This window comes from Notolepis coatsorum, assembly GCF_963971535.1.
Source record: "Notolepis coatsorum genome assembly, chromosome: 6".
In the NCBI taxonomy this organism is placed as follows: Eukaryota; Metazoa; Chordata; class Actinopteri; order Aulopiformes; family Paralepididae; genus Notolepis; species Notolepis coatsorum.
Genome location: NC_140170.1, coordinates 135,049,514 through 135,068,655, shown reverse-complemented (window position 1 = coordinate 135,068,655; position 19,142 = coordinate 135,049,514). Strand labels below are relative to the sequence as shown.

Sequence of the window (19,142 nt, the reverse complement as noted above, 5' to 3'; positions counted from 1 at the left end):
AGTCAAACACAAAAGTCACGAATAAGAATAAAAATAAGACTAAGAATAAAATACGGTCCGGGATATACATTTTCTATGTTATGTATATATAGAAATATACAGTAAGTGTACAGTAAAGTGTGGAATTGTACACTGTCGATTTAAGAGTAAAGTAAAAGTCCAGGGCCCTCATTTATCAATGCGTAGAAAGTGTTCTATTTTCGTTCCTAATCACGGAAAAATTGGGATTGATCAAACGTGCGTACACAGGTCCTACGCACACCTGCAAGTACTCCGTGTTGGTGGGAGGGGTTGTCCATGATGGCATGGAGCTTAGCAAGGCTCCTCCTCTCCGCCACCACCGCTAGAGAGTCCAGCTCCACCCCTACCACGTTACTGGTCTTCCTGACCAGCTTATTCAGTCTGTTTGCGTCCTCCGTTCTCAGTCCGCTGCCCCAGAAGGTAACGGCGTACAAGAAGGCGCCCGCCAGCACAGACTCGGAAAAAACATCCTCAACATCCTTGTACAGACATTGAAGGATCTAAGCCTTCTGAGGAAGTAGAGTCGGCTCTGGCCCTTCTTGTAGAGTGCCTCTGCGTGTTTTGACCCGTTCAGTTTATTGTCGATGTGTACACTGAGGTATTTGTAATCCTCAACCATGTCCACATCGACCCCCCTGATGGAAACAGGGGTCACATATGCACTCCTCCTCCTCCCCAGATCCACAACCAGTTCCCTGGTCTTGGTCACATTTAGCCCGGTATTCCTCCTCATCACCGTCCTTAATACATTCCACTATTTACAACTGTACCCACATGTAAGTGAGTTTACAATTTCACATTGTGTAGGTTTTGGCTGTTTATTGACTTCCTGGCCGTTCAGACGTTTGACCCCTAAGCCTTGTTCTCTTGACCTTTCATCCTGCCCTTGTTGATAGGCAACAGAAGCTGGAGAGGGTGATGAACGAAGAGGGGCTACCTGATGAGGAGGTGAGTATTTGGGTAAACACCTGTTATATATAGAAACATTATAGTGCAGCGGTAATGGTGTGGATAGAGTGTGTGTAAAGGGCAGTGTGTGTGTAGTAGATATGCATATGTGTGTTTTGATTGTTTCCATGCCTTTGTATGGTTGTGTGTCCATAGTTCCGTCTGTGTGAGTGCTGGGCAGACAGATACTGTAGCAGGCTGTTGGGTTATTGGTTCATGAGTCTGACTGCCTGGGGGAAAAACTGTCTCAGAGTATGCTGGTTTGTAGTACCATTTGCCAGACGGCATCAGCTGAAATCATTTGTACTTGGGGATTACTTTGATAATCCTGCGGGCTTTGCTGACACACCATGCATTGTAAATCCTGGATGGATACAGACACACACACACACTGACATACAGTAAATGTGTCACTGTGTTGCAGAAGCGAGTGAGGCGCTCTCAGCACGCACGCAAAGAGACAGAGTTCCTCAGGCTGAAGAGAACCAGATTGGGACTGGACGATTTTGAATCCCTAAAGATTATTGGCAGAGGAGCTTTTGGAGAGGTGAGTGCAGTGTGTGACCTTCAAGACCATGTGGCCTCTGAGAGGTGTTCACTTTTGACCTTCGCCCTCTGAATCCAGGTACGTCTGGTGCAGAAGAAGGACACGGGTCACGTGTACGCCATGAAGATCCTCCGTAAGGCTGACATGCTGGAGAAGGAGCAGGTGTGTCTGTGTATGTGCTCATATGCATGGTCGTATCTATCAGTGTGTGTGTATGTGTACATGTGTGATTGTGCGCATCTGTGTTAATGTGGCAGTCTTTACACAGTATACTGTATGTGGCCTAACAAAATGTTACATATACTCTGGAGCACATCATGCTAAAAAACATCTATCTAAAAAAGATTTTCAGGAGTCGAAAAGGAAAACCAACCTGATATTCATATTGATTATGTAATATTGAAATTGTTCAATATTTTCACATGATGTCACGGCTCCCACCTGCAGCCATTTTTGTAAAAAAAAAAAAATTGCCCACCTTTTGTAAGCATGTGGTTCAGTTCAATTGGGGTCACAGAATGGTGCAAGGGAACCCAAAGGTTTTACATTTGTTTCATATGCCCTTTTCCTGAAACTAAACTCTAAACAGAGATTCAGGTTGTCGGAGGTTCTGTAATACTATAGCCTCTTAGCAAGCGGGGGCCCGTATGTGGGCCCTTTTGAGGACGATTTTCCCACCGGCACTTTGGCGACCAATAGTGGCTCGTGTGCATATTTTGTAATACAATATATATATCGAATTAAAGTCCCATTTGTTGCCCGTCGATAGCCCGTTCAGGTGACAAAATCCGTTCAGCGGTTCTCGAGTTACATGCCGATATTTGAGGCTTGCGCAAAGTACACGGTATTGCGCAAATACCACTCCTGACTCTTGGGGTTCTAGTTCCGTCAATCATTTGGCAATCTCGAAAAATATTGGACAGGGTTGTAGCCAATGAGTGTGGCTTTCCAATGATACCCCAACAGCAAAAAGCAAGAAGAAAAAACAGGAAGAGAAAAACCGCAGAATGAATTGAAGTCTATGAGAAAACTGAGCTTTTCTTTTGTACACAGTTTACAAAAATCACTCCTAATCACTCTTTTCTGAATGGATCTTTATGAAATTTGGACATGTACTACATAAGACGTCAGGCTGTGGATCTCGGGAGCCATTCTGGGGAAATACTACTTCTGGAATACTAACTACTACAGAAAAACTTGAGTAACAAGTTTTTCTACAACTCAAGTTCAGACCAATGTTACTCTATTTCCTTAGCACTAAAGGTGTGTATTCCTTATTGTATCAGAACCTTCAGAATGTCATCTTTCAAAAGAGACCAGGCTCATGCATGTGGTATAAGTATAAAGTATAGTATTTTGGTTTGCAAAAAAAGTATGCAGTCCTCAAAAACGAAAACTAAAATGGCCAATTTTGGGGGCGCCTGTTAACACTTCCGGCACCAACAGCAGAGAGCGCTGTGACTCTTTAGTGCCAGTGCTTTATCCAATGGAGGATACGACTTATTTGCAAGTGCTTAGAATATATCCTAAATTATGGGGTACACCCGTTGCTTATCAATGAGTTGCTTGCAGTCAACGTGTACAAAACGGATAGTTTTTTCATCAGTACATTTCCGTTTTATACCGTTTTTAATACTAGTATAGTTTTGGTGAATTCTAGTAATTCCAGAGAAAGACGCGATAATAGCCCTTTAGTGAAATACACAAAAAACACGTTGTAATTTTTCGGCTGACTTATGAATCGTTTTCAAATAAACGCTAGATTATTGATAGTATATGTCCTCATGCACGATACAGAAGTGGGCTGAAAAATCGCTTATCCGTGCCTTGGTCGGAGCCAACGGCATGCGCACACACACACACACAACACACAGACACGTTGTGATCGCTGTGAAAGAAACATCTGATTAACCCAAGATTGGTAACATAGAGTCCTTACCTCACATCTGATGTCCTGCAAAAATATGAATCCAATTTGATCGCCATTCCAAATATTGATCGCGTTTATTGATCCAACGTTGTAGCCTATATCCAAAACACATAATCCACGCTGCTCAGAGTGTCCCCAGTCCATCTGTTATAACGATACTGCATGCCAGAGAAGGAAAACCTGGACCGGACTTTTTTTTTTATGCACAACCCCAGCCAGAGGGATTCCAATGATGTGCAATACCATCCGGGAGACGATAGGCGGCGGTATTTGCCCTTTGCGAGCTCAGACCCATTCCCAATGATAACGTCAGGCTGGATGGATGAAAAATTAATGGATATAGCGAATCAAAGAAATATCGATTAAAACCCGAGATTTCTCGGGTCTTGGCGCCCAGAGCATGGCGAGTTAACCCGGACTATCTCAGGTTTGGCCTCCAAAGGGTTAAGAGGTCTGTTTAAGATACTACAAATGTGAGAGTGATTCTCCAATTCTTATCTTTTATTTGCTTTGCTCAGACATTGATCAAAGTCAGCTAAATGTACGTCAGCAGTACGTTCCACTGCACTGTCGATCATGTCTGAACTTGTCCCAGAGAAATATCAAGCAGGAAACACAATGGACTTCACTTTGTTTGCATAACATAGTTTCACCAGTCAGCGGTAACTGAATCTGCTGTTTACAGTTTTGCAACAAGAGCCATCATGTTATACGGTTGGCTGCGGCATGCGATTGGCGTGAACACTTAATACACCTATACATCTATAGGTGGGTCATATCAGTGCATCTGTTATACTGTACATCTATAGGTGGGTCATATCAGTGTGTCTGTTGTACTAGTATGTTTATAGATGGGTCATATCAGTGTGTCTGTTGTACTGTATGTTTATAGATGGGTCATATCAGTGTGCCTGTTGTACTGTATGTTTATAGGTGGGTCATATCAGTGTGTCTGTTGTACCGTATGTTTATAGATGGGTCATATCAGTGTGTCTGTTGTACTGTATGTCTATAGGTGGGTCATATCAGTGTGCCTGTTGTACTGTACATCTATAGGTGGGTCATATCAGTGTGTCTGTTGTACTGTATGTTTATATATGGGTCATATCAGTGTGTCTGTTGTACTGTATGTTTATATATGGGTCATATCAGTGTGTCTGTTGTACTGTATGTTTATATATGGGTCATATCAGTGTGTCTGTTGTACTGTATGTTTATAGATGGGTCATATCAGTGTGTCTGTTGTACTGTATGTTTATATATGGGTCATATCAGTGTGTCTGTTGTACTGTATGTTTATAGATGGGTCATATCAGTGCATCTGTTGTACTGTACATCTATAGGTGGGTCATATCAGTGTGTCTGTTGTACTAGTATGTTTATAGGTGGGTCATATCAGTGTGTCTGTTGTACTAGTATGTTTATAGGTGGGTCATATCAGTGTGTCTGTTGTACTGTACATCTATAGGTGGGTCATATCAGTGTGTCTGTTGTACTGTATGTTTATAGGTGGGTCATATCGGTGTGTCTGTTGTACTAGTATGTCTATAGGTGGGTCATATCAGTGTGTCTGTTGTACTAGTATGTTTATAGGTGGGTCATATCAGTGTGCCTGTTGTACTGTATGTTTATAGGTGGGTCATATCAGTGTGTCTGTTGTACTAGTATGTTTATAGGTGGGTCATATCAGTGTGTCTGTTGTACTGTATGTTTATAGGTGGGTCATATCAGTGTGTCTGTTGTACTGTATGTTTATAGGTGGGTCATATCAGTGTGTCTGTTGTACTGTATGTTTATAGGTGGGTCATATCAGTGTGTCTGTTGTACTGTATGTTTATAGGTGGGTCATATCAGTGTGTCTGTTGTACTAGTATGTTTATAGGTGGGTCATATCAGTGTGTCTGTTGTACTGTATGTTTATAGGTGGGTCATATCAGTGTGTGTTGTACTAGTATGTCTATAGGTGGGTCATATCGGTGTGTCTGTTGTACTAGTATGTCTATAGGTGGGTCATATCAGTGTGTCTGTTGTACTGTATGTTTATAGGTGGGTCATATCAGTGTGTCTGTTGTACTGTATGTTTATAGGTGGGTCATATCAGTGTGTCTGTTGTACTGTATGTTTATAGGTGGGTCATATCAGTGTGTCTGTTGTACTAGTATGTTTATAGGTGGGTCATATCAGTGTGTCTGTTGTACTGTATGTTTATAGGTGGGTCATATCAGTGTGTGTTGTACTAGTATGTTTATAGATGGGTCACATCAGTGCATCTGTTATACTGTACATCTATAGGTGGGTCATATCAGTGTGTCTGTTGTACTGTATGTCTATAGGTGGGTCATATCAGTGTGTCTGTTGTACTAGTATGTTTATAGATGGGTCATATCAGTGTGTCTGTTGTACTGTATGTTTATAGGTGGGTCATATCAGTGTGTCTGTTGTACTAGTATGTTTATAGGTGGGTCATATCAGTGTGTCTGTTGTACTAGTATGTTTATAGGTGGGTCATATCAGTGTGTCTGTTGTACTGTATGTCTATAGGTGGGTCATATCAGTGTGTCTGTTGTACTGTACATCTATAGGTGGGTCATATCAGTGCATCTGTTATACTGTACATCTATAGGTGGGTCATATCAGTGTGTCTGTTGTACTGTATGTCTATAGGTGGGTCATATCCGTGTGTGTTGTACTGTATGTTTATAGGTGGGTCATATCAGTGCATCTGTTGTACTGTACATCTATAGGTGGGTCATATCAGTGCATCTGTTATACTGTACATCTATAGGTGGGTCATATCAGTGTGTCTGTTGTACTGTATGTCTATAGGTGGGTCATATCCGTGCGGAGCGGGATGTCCTGGTTCAGGCAGACACGCTGTGGGTGGTGAAGATGTTTTACAGCTTCCAGGATAAGATGAACCTCTACTTGCTGATGGAGTTCCTGCCTGGAGGTAGTCTGGTTGTTATTTAAGAGTATGTACCTGTGTCTGGTTGTTATTTAAGAGTATGTACCTGTGTCTGGTTGTTATTTAAGAGTATGTACCTGTGTCTGGTTGTTATTTAAGAGTATGTACCTGTGTCTGGTTGTTATGTAAGAGTATGTACCTGTGTCTGGTTGTTATGTAAGAGTATGTACCTGTGTCTGGTTGTTATGTAAGAGTATGTACTAGGGATGTCCCGATCCGATCACGTGATCGGGATCGGGGGCGATCACGTGATTTTCCGAAGATCGGGATCGACAAAAAAAAAATGTATACTTTCTTTTTTTTATTCAACAAACATGACCATGTTCACGTTTTAAACTCATACTGAGGCCTTAGTTTTGGTTTTAAATTGCATATCATCATTCATTTATTTATTGTCACACAGAGCAGAAGAATTTTGCCAAAACAAACCAATAGTATCCAGCTGCAGAACGGCAGACCAGCCACACCTCAGACCCAAATTAAAAAAAAATCATTTTTTTTATCCCAATTTCTCACATTACATTCACCCTGAATGTTGACGTTATCCAGGTGAAAAGTTAACTTCATTCAAGCGAGGCATTGCAATCCTTGACATAAATCATTTGATGTATAATTAAATAAAAGGAAATGCGTTTGGGTCTGAGGTGTGGCTGGTCTGCCGTTCTGCAGCTGGGTACTATTGGTTTGTTTTGGCAAAATTCTTCTGCTCTGTGTGACAATAAATAAATGAATGATGATATGCAATTTAAAACCAAAACTAAGGCCTCAGTATGAGTTTAAGATGTGAACATGGTCATGTTTGTTGAATAAAAAAATAAAAGTTAAAAAAGAATAAAAAAAATAGATATTTTTTTGATCGGATCGGGAAATATCGGTATCGGTAGATACTCAAAATCACATGATCGGGATCGGATCGGGAGCAAAAAAACGTGATCGTGACATCCCTAGTATGTACCTGTGTCTGGTTGTTATGTAAGAGTATGTACCTGTGTCTGGTTGTTATTCAAAGGTCCCCTATTGTAAAAATGGCCTTTTCCAGTGTTTTGCATTGTTTTCAAGCAAACTGACAAAATGTGAAATCTGTACCACGACCCGTTTCTGCAGTTCAGCTGAGACAATAATGCCCCCCACTGAAACAACTAACAAGCCATTCTGAATTGACTCGATCTGTGACATGTAAGAAATCTGATCTGCCACCGCCCGCCCACAATCAACTGTGATTGGAGGAGTTAGCATAACGTTGAAAGTATGAGCAAAACCAAGCAGCGAGTGGAAATAATGCAGAAGTGGTTTCGACAGCAGAGTTGCCACCTTCAGCTGTTCCACTGTCGGCACTTCCTCAAAAGTGTTCGACAGTGTTCCTAATCGTTTCCTAATGATATCGTGCTCCACAAGAAAGGAGCCAGGGCAGTGGCAGTTTTTGGGCTACACGCTGTTGTTCAGGAGACTCAGCCGCGGCTGAGATGAGACTCTTGCTTTAGCGCTTCTCTCCCTCTCACAGACACACACACACACACTCGCCGAACGGCAGCGCTTCTCTCCTCTCGTCTCACAGACACACACACTCGCCCAACTTATGTCACGTACACGCACATACACGCACACACACACACGCACACGCACACGCACACACACACACACACCCAGAGAGACGGAGCGGGTGTGTGTGCGTTTTGAAAAGGTTCCTCCATCCTAGCGTCTCTGCCAGTGCAGGTGGGTGACTGTCAATCAAAGCGCATTGCGAGTATGGGCGGAGCCCAGCCAAAAACAGCTTGTACTTTGGAAGGGGAGAAAGTGGTGCACCAAAGTACTTGATTATAAATACAAAACAATGAATTTTATTGAAAGAAACCTTACAGATGTGTTCCATAGACTCACAGGAATTGTGTAAAATTGCCCAAATAGTGAACAATAGGGGACCTTTAAGAGTATCCACCTGTGTCTGGCTGTGAGTCTTTCTTTCTTTCTTTCTTTCTTTCTTTCTTTCTTTCTTTCTTTCTTTCTTTCTTTCTTTCTTTCTTTGAATCACCAGGGACATTCTGGATGAAATTTGAATCTCTAGTTGAGGTTATGGTGAGGTGGGAAGTCTCCAGTAAGTGAAGGTAAGTTAGAGTTAAGGTAAGAGTTAGATTTATAAAACAACTATAAACAACCGAGTCTTGACGTTCATCCAGAATGTCCCTGGTGGCTCTCCGGTCTGTCCCTCTCTCTCCCCTCTGTCCCTCTCTCTCCCCTATGTCCCTCTCTGTCCCTCTCTCTCCCCTATGTCCCTCTCTGTCCCCTATGTCCCTCTCTGTCCCTCTCTGTCCCTCTCTCTCCCCTCTGTCCCCTATGTCCCTCTCTGTCCCTCTCTCTCCCCTATGTCCCTCTCTGTCCCCTATGTCCCTCTCTGTCCCATATGTCCCTCTCTGTCCCCTCTGTCCCTCTCTCTCCCCTCTGTCCCCTATGTCCCTCTCTGTCCATCTCTCTCCTCTCTGTCCCTCTCTGAGAGTGTTCCTCTATCTACAGTAGTGCCTCTTTAGTGTATGTGTTATTGTTGATGAATAGACCCCTGCTGCACATGCTTGATTGTTTGCATTCGGGTATGTCTTTGTTGTATTGGATATTGAATGACAATGTGAGACACTGTGCTCTTTTATTTTCATCACATCCAGGTGCCCAGTCAATCAGGGACATCGCAACTAGTGTCACTTTTCAACAACATATTATGTGTTTCAGAGCTGTGAGGCAGACTAAGTACACGCTATAGACATGATTGGTTCAGATCTGACTCATGTTGCCTCATCCTCCTTCCCTCCCATCATTCGGACTCCCACGCTGTCTAGTAGAGAAGGAATTCCATGAGAATGATGGCCTTAATGTTTTAAAAATGTTCACAATTTTACTGAGCTGTATTTAACGCTTCATGGAATATGTGACATCACACATCTCAACTCTTTACATCAGTAACTCTCAAACCACATAGATTTGTACGAGACGGTATATACTTTTGGGGTATTTGTGAGATTATGGACATAATAAATCAGCTTTATTTTCTGGTGGGGGTGGGGTTGAACTGAACGAGAGTGTGAATCTGAGTGCGGTGCCTTCTTGTAGGCGACATGATGACATTGCTGATGAAGAAGGACACGCTGACGGAGGAGGAGACTCAGTTCTACGTGGCTGAGACGGTGTTGGCCATCGACTCCATCCACCAGATGGGCTTCATCCACAGAGACATAAAGCCAGACAATGTCCTGCTGGACTCCAAGGTCAGGACATCTCGGAAAGGATGTAAACATAATTAGGATCACATTATCTTAACATACACACACACCTGTACCTGCAGTAAGACGACCCACATGCACATACCAGCGCATACGCACACCTGTGTACACACACACACACACACACACACACACACACACACACACACACACACACACATCGTATGCACCTAGATTTTATTCGGTAGACAGGGACTAAAAGTAAGGTGCTCAACTGAGAATTACTAGGAGACAATATGCTTGTAGTGATGTCTTGAGTGAGCTATCTCTAAGAAGGATGAGCCGAACATATTAAAAAAGTAGAAGTACTACAGTATTAACCCTTTCAGTGCCACGGACGACATATCTTGTTTTATCAGCCCCCCCATTGAGTGCCCATGACGACAAATATCGTTTTATTTTTTTATTAGCGATCTGAATTCATATTTCATCAACCGAGTCTCCCGTTGGTACACCAGCCCCTACAGGAGCTCAGATTGGAAAAAAGCGCCCCCTATCGTCTATCCCTGTGTAACTGCAGGTCAGTCGCTTAGACTGACTTGGGATCTGTAGATATGTAGGGGTGGAGCCAACTGGCTCCTTGTGCTGGCGAGCAGTCTGCTCAAGAGGGATCTGATTGCGGGACGGAAATCGGCCTGGAATATATATTCACAGCAGCCAATAATCAATCAATAAGCGTGATCGATATTTGGAATGGCGATCAGGAATTGGAATAATCTTTTTGGAGAACATCTGATCTAAGGTAAGGAGTCTATGTTACCAGTCTTGGGATAATCAGAGCTGTATTCGCTGATATAACAGCGTGTCCCCTATGTGTGATGTGGCTGTTTGGCTGTGATCGCTGATGAGGAAATAAGAGAATAGATTTTTCAGCTTGCGTCTATAGCGTGCATACGTACACATATACTATTGATAATCTAGCGTTTATTTGAAAACTATTAATAAATAGGCCGAAAAATGACAGTTTTTGTGTATTCTAGAATATTCCAGTAAATGTCTTTTATCATGGAATCTTTATATTTTCCTTGAAAACGAGGGCTTTTCAAAATGCTATAAAACTAAAATGAACCGATAAAAAAACAATCCGTTTCGACAATGTTGACTGCAAACGAGTCATTGATAAGCGACGGGCAGATTAGAATAGACACATAGCCATAATTTAAAACATAGATTAGGCGTTTTATTTTTATTTTTTTTATTATCTTTTTCCCCCTCCTTCTTTTTCCAATTTTTCTCCCATCCCACTGTTAGTCGTTATGCCAATTCCCAACCCCCTTCCTGGTTGTTGCGTACTCCCCCCTACTGTTGGTCCGAGAGGCCGGAGACTTTCGCATGCTTTCCTCCGACGCATGTGCAGCCAGCCGGCAGCCAGCCTGGCAGCACAGATTCTCACTGGGAGAGTGTAACGTGTGGAAGGTCGCACTACCTCTCTCCAGATCCTACCCTCGCTGAGCAGGCGCCCCGACCGAACTGTAGGGGTCGCTGTCCACAACGCCCAGGACCCACCCACGGCTCCCCTCCCCCTAACTCAGCCAAACGAGTTAGTATAGCGATCAGCCCGAGCCAAGGCAATGCTGACTCTCCGGGAGTCGAGACCGCAGCCTCTTGCATTGGTGACGAGCACAATCTCCGCTATGCCACCTGACCGCCATAGATTAGGCGTTTTTAACGCTAACATTGAAGTGGATGGTGGAATTCAACGGGGTAAATCAACGTTAATCAAAGGCACTGAAAGTGTTAAAGAACAAAAATGTAGCACACAAGTGGAGTGTAAGTAGCACTGTATGGTGTCAGCCATGTTTGTGGGATCTACTACCTTTCTCTTTTTTTTAGTCATGTGTCTTTTTAGTCACGTGACCATCACTTGAAGCTTGGTTACTGGGTGACTAGATAACACAGGAAGGAGGGAAGTGCAATCTGTTCATAGTCTCAGGGCTCAATCAATAACTCTTGTTTAGATGTGATGCACTTCATAGACACACAATGTCACTCACTCACTCACTCACTCACTCACTCACTCACTCACTCACTCACTCACTCACTCACTCACTCACTCACTCACTCACTCACAGTTAGCCACTCTGCTCCTAGTGGTGGTTCACAGGCATGGCACTTCGACTTGTGTTGCCCCTGATGCTTCGCAATTTTTAATACAGTGTGTCCTTGTTAAAAAAACAATAGTACATTAATTTGTTTTGGCGGCAACAGTGCAAAGACATAACGCCTGTCAACAGCGAGTTCCACTTAACAACAGACAGACGGGTACAGTGACAACAGAACAACAGACAGACGGGTACAGTGACAACAGAACAACAGACAGACGGGTACAGTGACAACGGAACAACAGACAGACGGGTACAGTGACAACGGAACAACAGACAGACGGGTACAGTGACAACAGAACAACAGACAGACGGGTACAGTGACAACAGAACAACAGACAGACGGGTACAGTGACAACAGAACAACAGACAGACGGGTACAGTGACAACAGGACATACAGACAGACAGGTACAGTGACAACAGGACATACAGCCAGTACACAATGATGGCAGCACAGACAGTAGAGAGTAGACTGTACGTAACACTCTCCAGACATACATTTATCTCCACAGAAGGATGATGCAATTTAGCTGAAGTCTGGCTTCCTGGTGTGATCTCGTAACCACCATGCGCAGAGAGAATGATTTAATAACCACACTGCTGTTTCACTTCCCTTTTTTCATCTTATATTTTCATCCCACGTTTTCCTTTTTTGTTGTTAGTGACTGAATTGACTGAACCTAATTATAACATTACTGTTAATAGCTATTCCCCCTCGCAGCCTGTCCATTAACAGCTACTCCCCCGTGTGGACTGTCCATTAACAGCTACTCCCCCGTGTGGACTGTCCATTAATAGCTACTCCCCCTAGTGGACTGTCCATTAACACTTTCTGTGCCAGCCATGCGGTGCCTAGGAACCCCGTTGCGTGCCACCGCTCTATTCAATGACAGAGCTCTCATATTTGCGAACGCATAAACTATATATTAAATTATGGCTATGTGTCTAATATGGCCGTCGCTTATCAATGACTTGTTTGCAGTGAACATTGTCGAAACTGATTGTTTTTTAATCGGTTCATTTCCGTTTTATACTATTTTGAAAAACGCTTGTTTTTTTAAAGTTTCAGAAAAAAATTTAGATTCTGTGATAATCGCCCTTTACTGGAATACAATGGAATACACAAAACACGTTGTAATTTTTCTGCCTATTTATGAATAGTTTTCAAATAAACGCTAGATTATCGATAGTATACTTATGTACTCTGTAGAAGCGGGCTGAAAAATCGATTATCTTATTTCCTGATCGCACACACACACATACACCCATATGGCACACGCTGATATATAGGTGAAAATAGCTCTGATTATCCCAAGACTGGTAAAATAGATTCCTTACCTCAGATCAGATGTTCTCCAAAAAGATTATTCCAATTCCTGATCGCCATTCCAAATATTGATCGCGTTTATTGATTCAACGCTGGGTACTGGAAACACATATTCTCCACTGTTCTGATGGTGGGCGATGACTGCAGTAGGCTCGGATTACATGCCTGACAAGTAAAATGTGGAAGCAGGACCTTTTTTTTTCTCCATGCGTTTCATTCAATCCAATCCAATGGGGTGCAGTACCATCCGGAGAGACCATAGGGGGCGATATTTCCCCTGTTCGAGCTCAGACAGATCCCCACTGGTAACGTGAGGCTAGATTGATGAAAAATGAATGGAAATCAATAATAAAAAAAATTACGATTAAAAACTAGATCTCTCGTCGGCTTGCACTCAACGGTTGGCATGAACTAACGAGAAATCTTGTCGTTGGCACTGAAAGTGTTAACAGCTATTCCCCCCCCCAATGGATTGTCCATTAATAGCTACTCCCCCTAGTGGACTGTCCATTAACAGCTATTTCCCCTAGTGGACTGTCTATTAACAGCTATTTCCCCTAGTGGACTGTCCATTAACAGCTATTCCCCCTAGTGGACTGTCCATTAACAGCTACTCCCCCCAGTGGACTGTCCATTAACTGCTACTCTCCCTAGTGGACTGTCCATTAACAGCTACTCTCCCTAGTGGACTGTCCATTAACAGCTACTCTCCCCAGTGGACTGTCCATTAACTGCTACTCTCCCCAGTGGACTGTCCATTAACTGCTACTATCCCTAGTGGATTGTCCATTAACTGCTACTCTCCCTAGTGGACTGTCCATTAACTGCTACTCTCCCCAGTGGACTGTCCATTAACTGCTACTCTCCCCAGTGGACTGTCCATTAACAGCTACTCCCCCAATTCACGTTAAAGTGGGGGTTATGCTTTGGCTATGCTTTTCCAAAGAGTTTATCATTGACGTGTGTGTACGAACTGGCTCAAGCTCGCAACAAGAATGGGGAGACACAGGTAACCAACTCTCAAATAACAAGGGATTTATTCCACTACAAAGGCAAAGAACATACAACAAACAAATGACTGGCGTGACGTCTCAGGAGGAGAGCGCCGCCACTAACAAAGACCAAGATCAAATCCAAACTCCAAACAAAGCTACTGGCTTCTCAGGAGGAGAGCGCCCAGCATCTGAGGTCTGCATGGCTTTTAACCAAGCATGGGGAGACCCGGCCCAGGTGTCTCCCATTGCGCTGATGAGCACTCCAGCCACGCCCACTGTGGCATCCACAGCCTTGGTTGACGCGCGCATGCGCTTTTCCGTAAGAAAACAGCTGAGATGAATTGTTTGGTTTATAGAAAAGAGTATTTATTGTCATTTACTTGAAGCTTTGTTTAGCGTGGATGGGTTCCTACCGGATGACGTGGAGGTGTGCTGGCTTATTCCCGTTGCATTGGTGTCCTGTAGGCTGTTTCCAATTATTTCTAAAGTTCCAAATACATAGCGCTTGTGACGGTCAAAAACCGTGTGGGCTGCATGCCTTGCATTCCAGTGTCATGTTTTTTACCAGTGCACCAGTCCATTGATAAAGTGAGTTCACACACTCGGGTGCTGTAAAAGTCATAGCAAATAAAGATGTTATCAATCAAGTTAATGTCAAATTGTTTTCCAAACAATATTGCTTCATATATTTAACTAAATAAATAAATAAATATTAAGGACTGAATCTGGCTCCAACACCCACCTCCAGTCAACACAGAACATAAGCACACACACATATACACACAGACATGCGGACAATGGTGACAGAGTGGAGGGGGTTGTAACATGTGTGTCTGTGTGTTCATGCTTGTGGTGTGTGTATGTGATTTCAGGGTCATGTGAAGCTGTCAGACTTTGGGCTGTGCACAGGGCTGAAAAAGGCACACAGGACAGAGTTCTACAGGAACCTAAACCACAGTCTGTCCAATGACTTCAGTGAGTACATATATATATACATATATATATATATATATTAGGGGTGTAACGGTACACAAAAACCAGGGTACGGTACAAATCCTCAAATATAGGACAGGTCTTGTATTTACCTCAGCTGCAAAGAGCACCAGGCCTTTATTAGAGAGAGGCTTATATAAGAGGCAGGCCTTAATTTAAAAAAATTACACTCATGGACATAATCCCTTCATTTTCAGACTTTTATTGCATTGTTGTTATTATTATTATAATTTTTTTTTTAATACGTACATTGTCTGTCTACATTTATTTAGACTAGCATTGGTATTTAAATATTGAGTGCAGTTGAGTAATTGTGGGATTAACGCAAGTCACACACTGAAGTTGGAACTGTCTATAGGTTGCGGGGTCCGCACGGACCATTTTGCGTGTTGTACCTTCTCGACTACTACCTTGTTGATAACCTGCAGGCAATAGCTTTAGCTACTAACGCTATCATAGCATCATGATCTGTAATGTGTCAACTGGACAACGCCAGCCTCGCCTGCCAACGCCATATAGATAGCGAACGTTAACGTTTGCAATGAAGTCAACGTCATCCAGCTGACACCACAGATCTAGATATTATGGCAACGTTAGCTAGCGGCTAGCGCTAAAGCTAACGCCAACCAGAGGGAAATGTTAATGTACGGTAGTCAGTGTAGCGGGACGCAGCACTTGATTTACATTGGCAAGAGTTTATCTCATTCTATATCACGGTACGAAAAATAAAAAAAAAACGTTTTTTTGCAACCTTATATTAGAGACAGGCCTGTATTTGTCTGCATGCATCGAACCCCCATCCATTATAAGAGGCCCGTCCTTTATTCGAGTACCCTCCACTATTAGAGGATTTACGGTACCTCGGTTTTGAAGTCAAGGTTCGGTACGGGTTTTCGGTACATTGGGGGAAAGTTTGGCTTTCCATGTTCCACTCAGGGGTGATGTAGTGTGCAGTAAGTAACTAATTGTACTTGTAGGGCTGTCAACGAATATTCTATATTGAAATTAATAATCGACTTGTAAAAAAAATTATAATAATAATAATTTGATTTAGATTGTGAAAAAAAACATACCGTTGTATTAGTTCAGTACACAGCTGTACGGTACGGTACACACTGAAGCGGTTCGGTACGGATACGTGTACCTTTACACCCCAAATATATATATATATACAGTAGCCCCTATTCAGGTGTAATAGAGCTGAGTAATACTGTTGTGGTTTGAAGACCATACAGCCGCAACAAACCCTCTATTGCTGAGCAGTGGATCTTTTTCCAGTACAATATGACAGCCATAACATTTTCAGCTAGTGGTGTTGGTATTTTGGTTGTTTTTGGAAGAGCTACACTACAATGCAATGTCATTACTGCATTAGGGCTGTACTCAACTTAGCGGTATAATGAGTAGAACAACAAGAAAAACAATGTATAGACTCGTACAAACACAATCTCACTCTCTCAATCATCACCCATAACCCATTACAATTATGTGGAGGTGTGTTTATCTACAGAGACCCCTCCCTCTGCCTGGATTTTCTTTCTTTCTATTTTGCTGTGCTCTGGACTTTTCTGGGCGTTAAACCTTTTGGGCAGTGAGTGCACATATTGTGTCATATATCCCCTCCCTACTTGCCATTTCCCCATGAGGAATGCACCTGATTGGATACACGCACTGCTAGTTGGTAATCCATGGTTCTCTGCTCCTGTTTTCAAAAAGAATAAGATGTCTCCTTAGCTCGTCAATTTTCTATTTTCTTTACCAAACGTTTAACCTAAAATATGATGTTTCAGTTCATATAAACGGACATTGTTTTAGTGGTGCTCTAGTGGCATCAAATTACTCATTAGATCTTTAAGAAAGTATTTGTCTATAATAGTACATGGTTCTGTTCATTAATTGAAGTTGGTCCATTTACTGTAATTGACATTTCTGTAAAACTGCTTTTTCACATTGTTGAACGCCATCATAGTGCAGTTAAGAAAAATAATGATCCAAATCTCCAGGAAAATTCACATAAACAACATAAAATCAGCTGACTACACTATAATTCCTAACATTAATTAAAGCTGGTCTATATGATTGTGGAGCGAGTCCCAATTAGAAAATCCACAGCTAATGGGCGGCTGGGTGGTGCAGTGGGCAATGCGCTCGCCACTAACGCAGGATATGCTGGTATCGAGCCCAGCTCTCTGCGTTGCTACCGGCTTGGCCGGCCGTCGTACTAACACAATTGGCAGTGATAGAGGGTGGGAAAGCCGGTGGGTGGGTCCTGGTCGTTGTAAACAGTGACTCCTACAGTTCGGTCAGGGCGCCTGCTCAGCGAGGAAAGAATCTAAGGGAGGTAGTGTGATCCTTCCACACGTTACACTCTCAGTGAGAGTCCACGCTGCCAGGTGAAAAGAAGCGGTTGATTGGCTACACATGTGTCTGAGGAAGCATGTGATAGCCTCCACTCTCCCAGACCGACTGTAGGGGGTAGGTGCGCAACGACCAGGAAGGGGATTGGGAATTGGCATAACGACTAACATTGGGATGGGAGAAAAATGGAAGAAAAAGGAGGGGGGAAAGATTAAAAAATAAAAAATAATAATCCACAGCTCATAAACCCCAGCTAGCTATATGGCTAGCCTTCCACTGCCCAGACTGGCCGGCAGTGCGCATGCACCAGTGACGTACAGTGGACTGTCAGGATGTTAATAGCTTTTCAACAAATATAACAAAAACTGTTTTTGGGTACAATCGTATTGACCAGCTTTAAATGTAGAGAAAGCAAGGCTTTTCTGGTACAAAAAAACTAAACTAAACTAACTAAAGTAAGCATTGCTGTTCCTTATTGTTCTTCACTTGGTTGCTTAAAGGAAAAAAAATCCAACATTTTGGGAAATTAGCTTATTTGCTATCTACCCTGGAGTTAGACAAGAAGATGCATACCTTTTTTGTTCTCTGTGCATGCAGTAGGAGTAGGAAGACGCGCACCATTAGCCTAGCTTAGCGTCAGTCACTGGAAGTGAATTCATACATGTTATTCCTCTGGTCTAAGACAGTGAATTCATACATGTTATTCCTCTGGAAATAGACAGTACAAACATTTGAGTGAAAATGAGCAACTCTCTTCCAAAATCCTAAAACTCAAACTTGTAATGTCTTCATGTATAAAGTCTGAAGCTGCTCCATAGACAATGAATTTGGAAAGTTTTATAGATGACACTGAGAGACACCCATAGGTACATTATAGGTACATTTTCTATTTCGGAACTGAGAATACTATTATAGAATAAAGATAATTTGGATATAAAAAGAAAGCAAACTGCTGTGTTCTGTGGTTCCACAAAATCAGACTCTCATTCATTGTCAATGGAGCAGCTCCAAATGTTATACTTGATGACATCGCAAGTTTGATTCTTACTTCTCTGGTTTCTGCCTTTGGGAGACTGAAAGGAATTAAATAAATAAAAATACTGTAAATACTAGAATACTGTAGTGATTAACCATAGTAATTTCTATTGTGGAATATTATAGAAATTCAAGGTGCATCAATATAGTTTTTTTTGAGTGGTGTTCCCCTTTAAACCACACCACAACATGCAGGCAAAGGGTTACCCATTTCCAACACAATATCATGGTCCTCAAGCATTTCAGATTCTGATATACTGTAACTTAAAACAATTTTGTTTCTAGAAAAAAAACAGTGTATTACTACATGCTGGAGCCTGTTCACAGGTAATGTGGCCCATCAACTTGTAGATTAAAAGTTTCATGACCCCGTTACTACACTACTGGCAAGTATTTCATACGACTCAATGTCCAAGAATCCAAACTATCCCTTTAATAACTCTGAATGACTTGAATGTTCTTGTAATTGACAAACGTTTGAGATTGGTCAATATACTAATGTTTACATTTTGTCCCCCAGCCTCTCAAAACATGAATTCCAAGAGGAAAGCTGAGACGTGGAAGAGGAACAGACGACAGTTGGTGAGTTTTCTTATTTCTGGAGCTTTTCACTGTCCTTTCATCTTGGTTTTCTCTTTGTTTTGTGTCAGTTTA

At 42.4% G+C, this 19,142-nt stretch overlaps 1 protein-coding gene across 2 annotated transcripts in view; it reads left to right on the top strand.

Annotated features, from left to right (window-relative positions):
• LOC311230109 (serine/threonine-protein kinase 38-like) overlaps positions 1–19,142 on the top strand; it is an 87,863-nt gene that overhangs the window by 28,896 nt on the left and 39,825 nt on the right. For both annotated transcript variants that reach the window (XM_084316269.1, XM_084316270.1), the window contains exons 3-9: positions 918–969; positions 1,394–1,516; positions 1,595–1,678; positions 6,273–6,396; positions 9,508–9,662; positions 14,975–15,077; positions 19,009–19,070. In XM_084316269.1, coding sequence (XP_084172395.1) covers positions 918–969; positions 1,394–1,516; positions 1,595–1,678; positions 6,273–6,396; positions 9,508–9,662; positions 14,975–15,077; positions 19,009–19,070 — 703 coding nt within the window. The remainder of the gene's footprint in view (positions 1–917; positions 970–1,393; positions 1,517–1,594; positions 1,679–6,272; positions 6,397–9,507; positions 9,663–14,974; positions 15,078–19,008; positions 19,071–19,142) is intronic.